Below are 12,372 nucleotides of genomic sequence, written 5' to 3' on the forward strand. Positions count from 1 at the left end.
CATAAAACAAACACACAGTCGTGGAGTCTAACGTTTAGTCCATTTTGAAGGTAGCCTACTGCTTTTCCATTATACTTATTTTAACATGTAGAGGCAAATATTGTATTCTTTACTCTACTACATGTATTTAAGCTCATTTAGATTATCACAAAAATAAATCAACACCGTCAATGGCTACAGCTACACAGAGAAAGTTCATTTTTAATTCAGACCCACCTTTACCATGAGCAACATTAAAATGAAACACACATTAATGCATTATTATAAAAAAGTATTGTAATATATAATTCTGAAATTGCCCATTTTGCCCAAGTACTTTTACTATATGCACTTTAAATATATTGATGCCAATGCTTTTTTATTTAACATTATGAATGAGGACTTTGATTTGTTGTTTTGATTTGTGCTTCTATGCTGTGGTAGCCTATATCAATCAAGAGAAACACTTACATATTTCTTCCAACACCCCACAGTCCTAATCAAACTATTTTACGAAGGTGAAAAGTTAAAGAGACAACATTTATTTCAACATGATGAATCTTTACACATAAGTAATTTTAACAAATGACTGAACTATTGCTACAACATGCTACAACATGACACCATTCAAATAGCAACAATAAGGATATTTTATTACATCATGTTAATATTTATCATTGAAACTTGTGTTTTGATTGCACTGTAGATTTGTTCTAGATGACAATGTTTTATCCATCCAACTTATGCACAGGAATCTTGCAGCCTAATAGTATTATACAATGGTTTTATGGAGGGTCGACAGGATCCTAACATTGCCCCTATCTCTTCCTTATTGATAGAAACATTATATGGAAAAATGTCCATCATAATGAACAAGTGGTCCTTTCACAAAGTGCTGCCAATGCAACTGTGCCATATGGCATGCTTCCAGGTGAAAATGTATTTCATACTGCCAGCCTTAGGATAATTGAGTTGTCATAACAAGGAGATTTACACCACATGTGCATTTTAAAGCATCTTATCATTATATGAACTGTTGAGAAATGGGTGGTGCAAAACCTCTTCATCTCATGCCGCAGCTTTCTGTTTGTTGTGTTTGGCAAACCACTCATCACTTTTATCTTCGGCCATAGCCTGAAAAAAAACAAGATTAAAAGTTGAAATAAAACAGACATAGTGAATATCAAACACATGGTGCATATTCAATCATATTAAAGAGAGTTTAATACTTGAGTAACACCAACCTTATCAAGCAATTCATTTCCTTTGGGGTCCACCATAGACAGTTGGCTAAAAGCTTCATCACCCACAAAGCAAATCTCATGACCATCCTAAAACAAAAATTGTCCAGTTAAGTTTTTTTAATTTATAACAGAGTCTAATTTCACTTTAATTACAGCGCTATATTTTTAATGCACTTACTGGGTCGGCCAAAATGACCACTTCTACTGTGGCCTTTCCAGGAGTGTCTAGGCTGACTAAGGGAGTGAGAATCTTCTGATTTTCCTTTTTCATCAAGGCTTCAAGGCCAGGCAGCTGTGGAATGTAATAAAAATGATTTATGATAAAAGATATGATTGTTTTTAATGTTATTAACAGCCAAGAATGTATCCATTAAATAATATTGTACTTGTTCACGTGGGCATGAAAATGCTATCCTTCCAAAAGCAGTTCCATGATCCACTGCCCCACTGTTATCATGAAGCTCCAGTTTACACTGCATCAAAATACAAAATAAAAAGTCTGAGTAAAAGAAATGTTCTAATTCATAAACTCAAAAAACATTTATGAAATACTTGACTCACTTGACTGTCTGAAAATCCAATCAGCACAGTTTTCTTTTCCTCATTATTTTCCAGAACTTTCATTCCCAAGAGCTTAGTCCAGTAGTGGGTTGATTTCTGGAGGTCTGATACTCCAAGACAAACCTTCTGCACGGGGTCTTAGAACAAATGCGCCTGCTGCTAAGTACTGCATGAAGGACTTCGTTTTTAATATGGGTCGTTTGCATAGAAATCACATTAGGAAATAATGACAGTGAAAAATGACATATTATAACATACTATAGACTAGAGGCTTCAATACAAAGCAATTGTTTATCTGTATTTCAATTTTTTTTTAAAGTATTTGCACCTGCAGATAATTATAATTTGTTCATTCAATGTTATTGTTTATTAATTAATCAATTAATTATTTACTCAATAAAATAGAACATATATTTGGATTAGTTTAATTAGTTTTACCAGTAAAATAAAAAGGAATGAGTTTTGCTATACATACATCGTATAATGCTTTGCATTTGTGAATCTGTGACAGAAATGCAAAATTGGACTGTTTTAAACGCTGGATAAACTGCAGGGATGACTCCTTGTCAACATGCAGACATGTGACACTCACCACTAGAAGGCTGCTCTTTGTCCACAAGGTAGAATGGATACCCTCCGGGGGCCTGGGTCAGATACAGAGCCTCTCCCACCTCAGTGAGAGGCCATCCCAGGCGTTTAGCATTGCGTACAGCCTGGCTCGACTGCAAAGTGAGTCCCTGAAGTAAACATATGTGTCAATATCCTTTTAGAAGACTGTCGTACCCAGTAAAACATGACATGGTGCTGTAAGTTTGGAAGATGAACTCTCACCCACCAGGAAGTCATTGCCAAGTTGATACTCTCCCACCCCATAATTGTATGTCAGTTCAGCAACAAAATGGTCATCTTCTGGACCAAAGCCCACCATTGTCTTGCTCCATTTGCCATCGTAGGGACTGTATAGACACAGGGGGAGAGGAGACGTCGGTATAAGGACAATAACAGCTCTATACGTTTGTGTTATACAGCTGTGTAAATTCAAAGGTGTCATATCTACCCATTACACGTTGCTTTGCAGCCTTCCTCAAACTCTTCATGACGTAAAATCTGAAATGGAATAATAAGTATGAGAACACGTTTATTAAAAAGACTCTGGTTGTACCAAATATGCTCTATAAGTGGTTTTATATACACTTCATATGTATATAATGGAGTCTAGCTGGGATTCACTCATGTGACAGAAGAGGAATTAGCTAGCTACAGACGTTGTACAACACAAAAGTTAATCAATGACAATGAATGGCTATAAAATGAACCTCAAAAAGAGTACCTTCATGCCCAGAACATCTCGATAAAACGTGGCAGTTTTGGCCCTGTCACCAACTTTGAAAACAAAATGCAGCGCTCGCCTCAAAGCCATGTTTAGTGACAGGAGGATGTCTTCTGTAGTGCCGATCGAGATTCAGGGAACGATTAGTCATCCTTGATGATCGATTATTCTGACATCGATGAGCGAAAAGTAAATATAAGTGATAAAACAGCATTAAAGTCTTTAGACATTTATGTTTAATACTTTTGTTAATCATATAATATAATGATTATTGTATCAATAATATAATTTGTATTTAATACAAATAATAGATATACAATACGTTTGCCCCCACCCCATAATTACGGTTAATGGCCAAACTCATTCATATGCTGAACAAAAACAACAACATCAACAACAACTTTGACACTCCAAAATAGGAAATTAAAATATAAGAATACAAGATACAACATTCAAAAACATGTAAAGTGTGTGTGTTAGCTACACAGGGTATATTTTAACTCGAACTGAGGCACTAGATGAAGATTACATGTAGTATTGCCTTCACTCCAGACCGAGGCGATAGGCGACAGAGCTTGTGTTAGTGCAACGTTCTGTGAAACAAGAGAAGAAGACACGGGGCAAACATGGCTGCCTACATGAGAAGCATGATATGTCTTGTTTCCATTGAGCGAAACGTTTTTCTACACTCAAGGGGAAGTGGTGTTATTGTGGAAACCAAGCGGTATGTACGTGGACTGAGGAGGAACCCAGTCCGAGTGTTGTTCCCTGAAAACGAGGCGGATAAAGTCATCAAGCCTCGGCCTCAGCCAGCAGGACGAGACGTCCATCGGGAGAAGGGGCAAAAAGTCAAAGCTGCAATAAAGCATCCTGAAGAAGATTTTGTTAAAGCGAGGAGTAATGTGCAGGCGACTACAACACATGCCCATGTTACAGGTACAAAGGATCACATTGATGGACTGCGCTTCGAGAGGGCTTTCCCTGGAGATAAAAGACTGGGGTAAGTTTTACAATAATGAATTATTCAGATATTTTACTTTACTGAAATAAGCAATATTTACTGTGTAAAAAACCCTCTGTTGAGGTCCATCATTTAAAATCCAACTCAAGTAAAAATATAAATTAAAGTAGAAGTACTTATTTGCAAAACTGCTTTTTAGATATTGTTTTATCTAATATCAGAATTATATTATGTTACTAGACTATACGTAGGCCTAGAGATATTGTGTATTTTGCTTAACATAGAGTAACTTACTTTCCACCACTGCAATTAACAATACTGGCATTACAGCTAAAGGTTCTTTTTGTTTAATCATATTACTTTATTTTCTTTTTCAGTCTCAGATTAAGGTGTAACATAAGTCCGTTTTGAAGTCCGTTTCCCAAATGGTATTAATGTTGACAATAACTCATATTCACACTAACTGTGATTGATCCTTGTCTCTCCATCTCCCCTTGAACCTCCTTCAGGAAGTTAGTTAGCATCACTCGTTCCAGGACGTTTCGGGAGCACCAAGGTAAAATCCTCCTGGAGGGCAGGCGTCTGATCTGTGATGCCCTGAATGCTGGAGCCAACCCACATATGGTGTTCTTCAGTACCGCAGACCGTCTCCGAGAGCTCCCATTAGACAAGCTGAAAAGGGCCACGTTGGTCAAGGTCAAATTTGAGGACATCAAGATATGGTCTGACGTTGTGGCCCCACAAGGGGTTATTGGTGAGTGTCACATATTAAGACTCGTTTCATAATGAAGCACAGGTACAATGAGCCGTTTCTGACTTTTTTACTTTTTCTTCTGCAGCAATATTTGCTCGTCCAGACCCGTTACGGTTGAACTTTGCTAACAAAAGTGACTCGGTGCCATTGTCCTTGATATGCGACAACATCCGAGACCCTGGTAACCTTGGCACTATGTTGCGATGTGCTGCTGCTGCTGGCTGCCATGATGTCCTCCTCACCAAAGGTATTCTTATTAAGTAAACATTCATACAGGTGAACTACACCCTTTGATAATGGCTTTTCTTCTTAAGTTGTGTTTTTAAAGTCTGTTACATTTTTCCACCACCAGGTTGTGTTGATGCTTGGGAGCCTAAGGTTCTGCGTGCAGCAATGGGCGCCCATTTCCGCCTTCCCATCTACCAGAGCTTGAGCTGGGATGATATGGAGAAGCACCTCCCGAAATCTGTGATTGTGCATGTGGCTGACAGCAGCTGCGGCACTGACAGAAGTGAAGAAATAAAGGATTTACAAGTTAACGTGTCCCACAAGAAGCTCAAAGCAGGAGACTATGGATGGGTCAGCACGAGGTCTAACCGCAACAACGTGCGCTATGAGGAATACGATTCTGACACGGACTCAGATTGTGAGGAGGGGGCACAATTACTTCCCACAGTGGACTCAAAGCTGTACCATGAGAGCTGGGCTCAGAGTCCCACTGCTCTTGTGATAGGCGGAGAGACACATGGTCTGAGTGTAGATGCAGTACAGCTGGCTGAGAAAACTTCCGGTCACAGGCTCTTTATTCCTGTCGCTCCGGATATGGACAGCTTGAATTCAGCCATGGCTGCCAGTATCCTTTTGTTTGAAGCCAGGAAACAGCTGTTAAAACTCACCTAGGCACTTGGAAGGAACCAACATCTAAAGCTCAGCAGCAGTTTTCATGACCGCTCTAAATATCAGTGTGTTACATCTGGTGTCAATTTGTCCTTGTTACTACAGACTGAGTTGACTGATCTAATTTTACATCTTGTCCTGCTAATAAAAAACGGAATTTTGTATGCAATGAATATTATGTGTCATGAGTTTCTTTGTCACATTTATTTTAGTTAACTGTGATAATTGTTCACGTTATTTTTGACTGGGATTTATTTTTCCAACATAATGATCTGTAAATTCTCATCTTGATAATTTTGTATGTAAAATGAAAGGAAGTTGAAATTCTCATAACCCTCAAATTACCTTCTTAAACTAAAAATATGTGCAGTGTACTACTATAGACAAGAAAAGCCATGTTTCATTCACAATAAGAAACTTTTTGGCTAAAATAAAGATTGGCATAGAAAAAGTTATTGACTCCTGGTCTTCCTAAAAAAAAAACTCAAACGAGTACCCCACCCTTTTCTTTCACCTCCGACCCTTATATAGATAGAAGCACTTGACGAATATATAATCTAGATTTAGAAAGTAAAAGACAGTCTTATCTTTTATATCTGCTGCCGCATTGCAAATATGCAGAAGACACTACAGTTTTATCCCAAGTCTGCACATTAACAAATGATCTGTCTGCCATAATAAATAGAACATTTGCATTGAGCCCAAACACCTTATTAAAATACTTCTGACAAGAAATGGTGATTCATTGCAATATATGCATTTTAAATATCCAAGAGCTAACTTTATTGATGGAAGTTAAAAGGAGCAGAACTTAAATGGGTGTGAGAAGTCATGACTGAAGTAAAATACAGGGATTTATATATTCAACGTTTTTCCAATGTCATTTCTGTGCCTTTAGAAATAACCTGGCCTTTTCATCAGGGGATATTCACAGAAAATCCTCATAATGACTTTGAGATGAGAGCCACCATTAACAACTGACAAGAGAGGACTTTCACTCACAGCACACATGCACAACAAGACACAGGGGTTCAAACACTTCAGTCATTGGTCTGTTACAAGCAAGTAGAATGTGATCATTACTGTATGTGCACCAGTTTTTTTAGTTTAAATACATCCAGCTGAGGTTCAGCACATTTGCACTACTAGTGAATTACGACTGTAAAAATGCATTTTATTCTTTCTCAACATCATTCAGAAACCTAAAGCAACAAAGATCTCGCAGACAAAACAGAAAGCACACAATCAGCTGAATAAGTAGGTCCACTGGGTAATTCTCTGGTTTTGTCTAGAGTACAGAAATGCTATTGGGTGAAAAAAAAGAAAAAATACGTGTTCTTCGGCCAAAAAACAACAGAATCTCCATTTGTATTATTGTAGGGACTATCATCAATGCAAGGCACCACAGGAGAAAGAGAGGACTCGATGAAAAGAGGAACATGTCTAAAAGAAAGTTGTTAAAATGTCAGTAAAAATTGAGACATCTCTCTAACAGCCTGACAAAGTCAGGGGGGAAGTGGGAGAGATAGTGGGAGGGTGAGGGGGAGTAGCAACAGGTCAGGGTTCGATGATGGAGTGAGTCCCATATAGTAGGTCCGAATTACACTTAATCTTCCTCTTTAGATGGGCTCTGGTTTGAGCTTTTCAGCCAGGAAGTCGTTGACAAACTGCTCCACTTCGGCCGGCGTGATCTCCTCCACGTCGCGAACATACTTGGCCCGGGCCGACATGTCCAGGATGGTGAGCAGAGGGGCTGCTTCTGGGAGGTTGGTGTAGTCCCGCAGGGAGTCACTCATGTCATCCTGTGGTGAGGGAAAAACTGATTAGGTGTGTGAGCACATGATGTTACAATAGAACATTCATCACATGCATTTTTGGATTGCTGGGAACAGGCCTTAACTAAAGCTTCTGTTTTAGGAAACTTAAATTATCTTGTTGGAAAGTCAAAAGTAGAGATGTCTGCCATTTTTCTCTGACAATACCCTGGCAAAAGTTAAGTCTACTTTAAATATGGTAAAGCGGTTCAAACAAATGTTTCAACACAAAATAGCTCAGCTCTGAAAATATAACTTTTTTCTCCACAGCTTTCCTCATAAAGTTGTTTAAAGAACTCAGTATTATCTTCTATGGCTTGCTCAAAATGTTTAAAATGGTTTGCAAATATGATTGGAGACCCAACACAGGAGTAATCTAAAGGTGATTGGAAAATGATAAGGATAGCTGGATTCTAGTGCTGAGAAGTTCATAAAAAAAGGAAACATGTGTGCAGGAATTCAACCTTTTTCTTTTCTATGATATCATTTTCTTGCACACCAATCAACTAGGTGCCAAGGAGATGTTTTGTTTTTTTAAGGGGTTACAGGTAACACACATTAAGCTGGGAACCACTGGTTTAGACTGCCATCTTCATCTACAGCATGAACAATCTACAGTGTGTTGGTGACTGGTTGCAGTGTAAGTGGGGTTGGGCTTCTATATTTGCCCTCATCTCATAATCCTTTCACGCTCACATTGCATTTTAATGACTTTGACAAACAAGCAAGTCAAACACTGGATAGGATCTTTGAGAGGAGAAACATTCCTCCACTGCTGTCATTCCAGACTTGCCTTTGTCTGAGGAAACTAGGACAGCACCCATTGCTCAAACAATGCCAAGTAAAAATTAACCTGTAAAATTCAAAAGTGCAGCACACAATGTTTAACCCTCTTCTTGAAAGAGAAAATGAAACTCTCTCTCGTCTTCCTGCAGGGAGCCGACCCTGAGGGGCCACAGTGTTGGTGCTTAGTCACACATCCTGCAGTTTGGGAAGACAGGAAGGAACCAGGTGGGGGTCCAACAACATCTGTCAGTTTTCAAAAGCTCACTCAGGTCAGATATAAATCTCATCACAGCGTTTGAATGGCACATGTGGGCAGGACAGGAGCGGTGCAGAGTTGTGAAGGAATATGTTACAAAAATATTGCTGCGGGGTTTTGAGGGGATTCCACTTGTATTTCTTTGCAGTTATTTTGAAAGGGCTTTACTCGTGTTCTGCCTGAGGCTTGATGTCACCTTTCACACTTTAACAAATCAGGATTGCAACCCCTGTTGCCAGAGTTAACATAATGAATAACCAGAAGGCAGCCAGGGACTTTCACACAAGCTTGAAAGGGCCATTAATTATGGAACTGAATATGAAATCACACACTTACAGTGGGGCAAAAAAGTATTTAGTCAGCCACCAATTGTGCAAGTTCTCCCACTTAAAAAGATGAGGCCTGTAATTTTCATCCGAGGTATACCTCAACTATGAGAGACAGAATTATTTGGTCAATAACAAAAGTTCATCTCAATACTTTGTTATATACCCTTTGTTGGCAATGACAGAGGTCAAACGTTTTCTTTAAGTCTTCACAAGGTTTTCACACACTGTTGCTGGTATTTTGGCCCATTCTTCCATGCAGATCTCCTCTAGAGCAGTGATGTTTTGGGGCTGTTGCTGAGCAACACAGACTTTCAACTCCCTTCAAAGATTTTCTATGGGGTTGAGATCTGGAGACTGGCTAGGCCACTCCAGGACCTTGAAATGCTTCTTACGAAGCCACTCCTTCGTTGCCCGGGCAGTGTGTTTGGGATCATTGTCATGCTGAAAGACCCAGCCACGTTTCATCTTCAATGCCCTTGCTGATGGAAGGAGGTTGTCACTCAAAATATCACGATACATAGCCCCATTCATTCTTTCCTTTACACGGATCAGTCGTCCTGGTCCCTTTGCAGAAAAATAGCCCCAAAGCATGATGTTTCCACCCCCATGTTTCACAGTAGGTATGGTGTTCTTTGGATGAAACTCAGCATTCTTTCTCCTCCAAACACGTCTAGTTGAGTTTTTACCAAAAAGTTCTATTTTGGTTTCATCTGACCATATGACATTCTCCCAATCCTCTTCTGGATCATCTAAATGCTCTCTAGCAAACTTCAGACGGGCCTGGCTTAAGCAGGGGGGACACGTCTGGCACTGCAGGATTTGAGTCCCTGGCGGCGTAGTGTGTTACTGATGGTAGCCTTTGTTACTTTGGTCCCAGCTCTCTGCAGGTCATTGACTAGGTCCCCCCCGTGTGGTTCTGGGATTTTTGCTCACCGTTCTTGTGATCATTTTGACCCCACGGGGTGAGATCTTGCGTGGAGCCCCAGATCGAGGGAGATTATCAGTGGTTTTGTACGTCTTCCATTTTCTAATAATTGCTCCCACAGTTGATTTCTTCACACCAAGCTGCTTACCTATTGCAGATTCAGTCTTCCCAGCCTGGTGCAGGTCTACAATTTTGTTTCTGGTGTCCTTTGACAGCTCTTTGGTCTTGGCCATAGTGGAGTTTGGAGTGTGACTGTTTGAGGTTGTGGACAGGTGTCTTTTATACTGAGTTCAAACAATTAATACAGTTAACAAGTGGAGGACAGAGGAGGCTCTTAAAGAAGAAGTTACAGGTCTGTGAGAGCCAGAAATCTTGTTTGTTTGTAGGTGACCAAATACTTATTTTACTGAGGAATTTACCAATTAATTCATTAAAAATCCTACAATGTGATTTCCTGGATTATTTCCCCCCATTCTGTCTCTCATAGTTGAAGTGTACCTAGGATTAAAAGTACAGGCCTCTCTCATCTTTTTAAGTGGGAGAACTTGCACAATTGGTGGCTGACTAAATACTTTTTTGCCCCACTGTATGTAAGTCAGCTCTAGTTTCAGTTGGGTGTGCTTCTGGAATTCCTACCTTGAACGAGTTATATTATTCCTGTAAAATGTTCTTTAGATCAAAAGGATTTCTTGTGTTATGTTTTGAAGGGTCACACAGTTCCCTTGTTAGAAGTGCAAACTATCATTCTCCTTAACTCATGACAGCGTGACATGATTTCCCCTCAGCTTAGCTAGCTGGCTGGCTCAGAGGGAGACTCACAAAAGATTAAAGTTTCATCAGTTTCATATGGAAAAAATTATGTTGAAAATTCAGAACCAACAGGAAAGGGCCAGAGGGTGGCACTGCAACAAAGAGTTGGACCTCTCTGATGTTAATACTGGTACTGATTTATGTGCCAATGTGAGTTGTCAAAACAAAGTCAAAGATGAAGCAACTTTGGATGGATTTTCAGCTACATTAAACGCTCAAGCATTCTCTGCTTTCAGGCCTCTTTGTTATGTCTTCCCTGTTATCAGAAAATCCGCAGCTATTCTTGCTCAATGGATCAAAAAACCCAATCATCCCTCAGACTTCTCCTTGAATAGCTCTGCTGAGCTGCTACCTAAAAAGGATAAGTATTCCAAGATGAAGTTTGTGACATCGTCTTCGCAAAACTGCTAACAGATGTAACAGATGAGTTGCAGTGTGGTATTTTGTCTAACTAACTTCCTCTGAATGGAACCCATTTTTTTCTATTGCAAATCACCTTAGATTATCCACTTGATTCTCACAGATGTAAACTGTCAACAAAGGGTAATATTGTTAAAATACTGGTTGATTTTCCTACTAAAAATACAGGCTTTGCATTGTCTGCTTTCTTGCAGGCCTACAAAGTGTAGATTATAGATCATCTGGGCACTCTGTGTAAAGAAGCCACAAACAGTGAAATTCCACAATCTGTCACTGTGGCCTTTCCAGGCTCGCCGATATGAGGAGATGTAATCTCTGAATCGGTCTTGGCCTTCCTAGGAAGTCATGCATCTTCTTTTGTGTGCCTTCTCTGCTTGTGTACACTGCTTCTAGTGAGGGGCAGCCATACCAGAGGCCCCCCCATCAGGATTATTCAGATTATTGATGCACTGAGGCATTTCACAGGCGATGACCAGCTGATAAGGCCTGCACTGGTAATGATGAACAAACCTCCCCACTGGCCTCTGAGCAGAGGCTGCGTCCTTCTCACAAAGTCTTAAGATAAAGTCATTATTGGGAAATCTTTGGTTTTCCCAAGATCAATTGCTCATCAGTTTATGTTAGTAAAAGCAAAAACATCTTTGCCTGGTGGAATAAACTGGAGAATCCCTTTAAAACTTCAGCTCAAGACAAAAACAAAATGATGAATGCACTAGGGATGCCAGAAACTGACCATGATCAAAATCGGACAGCCCTGTTTATCCCTGTGTAATCGATTATTCTCTGCAGGCACTTCTTTGGCATGCTTCGCACTCAAATGCGAACGCATTGTTGATGTTGAGCTGTGGTACACCAAAGTCTTTTCGCAGAGCTTGCATTTGACTTCATTTGCACTTGTCAGTTTTAAGTAGTTCCACGAGGAACTCTTCTTTCCTTTGTTCATCTTTAGTTGTGTTCTCACTCCAATAAATCAATCGCACGTGTGACGGAGAGGGGGGGGGGGGGGGGGGGGGGGTCTACGAAGGGCTGCGCAGAGTGCAGCAGTCTGCACTCTGCGCAGCCTGTGCTGCTGGCTTCCTCCAAGTTTACAGTAAAACAAACTGGTGGTGTGACCAATGGCCATTTACAATTATTAATACTATTACTATTATTAGCATTAGTTTATATTTTTGGTTGAAACTAAGCCAGAAAAAAAAAATACATAAATAATAATAAAAATATATATAAATAAAATCGAATTTTAAAAATTATGTAGACTGTAACGAATATTCGAATAATCGCTGACATCCCTAGAATGCACAAACAA

At 39.7% G+C, this 12,372-nt stretch overlaps 3 protein-coding genes across 3 annotated transcripts in view; 1 reads left to right on the plus strand and 2 right to left on the minus strand.

Moving 5' to 3' along the window:
- Positions 1–500: 500 nt before the first annotated feature.
- On the minus strand, positions 501–3,245 carry glod4 (glyoxalase domain containing 4). The gene is made up of 9 exons (XM_034097410.1): positions 3,115–3,245; positions 2,842–2,891; positions 2,620–2,740; positions 2,377–2,521; positions 1,785–1,921; positions 1,610–1,696; positions 1,402–1,515; positions 1,224–1,310; positions 501–1,113 (listed from the first exon to the last, which is right to left on the minus strand). Exons 1-9 carry the CDS (start codon positions 3,202–3,204, stop codon positions 1,048–1,050), a joined length of 897 nt encoding a protein of 298 aa, XP_033953301.1. The 5' UTR covers positions 3,205–3,245; the 3' UTR covers positions 501–1,047.
- Positions 3,246–3,676: 431 nt separating this feature from the next.
- mrm3a (mitochondrial rRNA methyltransferase 3a) lies at positions 3,677–5,899 on the plus strand. The gene is made up of 4 exons (XM_034097225.1): positions 3,677–4,114; positions 4,585–4,829; positions 4,915–5,076; positions 5,182–5,899. The coding sequence occupies exons 1-4, from the start codon at positions 3,741–3,743 to the stop codon at positions 5,727–5,729; spliced, it is 1,329 nt and encodes a 442-aa protein (XP_033953116.1). The 5' UTR covers positions 3,677–3,740; the 3' UTR covers positions 5,730–5,899.
- A 582-nt stretch (positions 5,900–6,481) lies between these two features.
- Positions 6,482–12,372, minus strand: part of nxn (nucleoredoxin) — a 57,811-nt gene continuing 51,920 nt past the window's right edge. The window contains exon 10 of the mRNA XM_034096868.2: positions 6,482–7,528. Coding sequence (XP_033952759.1) covers positions 7,346–7,528 — 183 coding nt within the window. The 3' untranslated portion in view covers positions 6,482–7,345. The remainder of the gene's footprint in view (positions 7,529–12,372) is intronic.

The sequence above is a fragment of the Pseudochaenichthys georgianus genome, chromosome 13 (genome assembly GCF_902827115.2).
Source record: "Pseudochaenichthys georgianus chromosome 13, fPseGeo1.2, whole genome shotgun sequence".
Lineage (NCBI taxonomy): Eukaryota > Metazoa > Chordata > Actinopteri > Perciformes > Channichthyidae > Pseudochaenichthys > Pseudochaenichthys georgianus.

Coding starts and splice junctions, on each gene's coding strand:
- glod4 (XM_034097410.1), bottom strand. CDS start 3,204: ATGGCTTTGAGGCGAGCGCTGCATTTTGTTTTCAAAGTTGGTGACAGG. Junction 1,922..2,376: donor CAAAGAGCAGCCTTCTAGTG/GTGAGTGTCACA, acceptor ATTTGTTCTAAG/ACCCCGTGCAGAAGGTTTGT. Junction 1,114..1,223: donor GAAATGAATTGCTTGATAAG/GTTGGTGTTACT, acceptor GTTTTTTTTCAG/GCTATGGCCGAAGATAAAAG.
- mrm3a (XM_034097225.1), top strand. CDS start 3,741: ATGGCTGCCTACATGAGAAGCATGATATGTCTTGTTTCCATTGAGCGA. Junction 4,115..4,584: donor CCTGGAGATAAAAGACTGGG/GTAAGTTTTACA, acceptor AACCTCCTTCAG/GAAGTTAGTTAGCATCACTC. Junction 5,077..5,181: donor TGATGTCCTCCTCACCAAAG/GTATTCTTATTA, acceptor TTCCACCACCAG/GTTGTGTTGATGCTTGGGAG.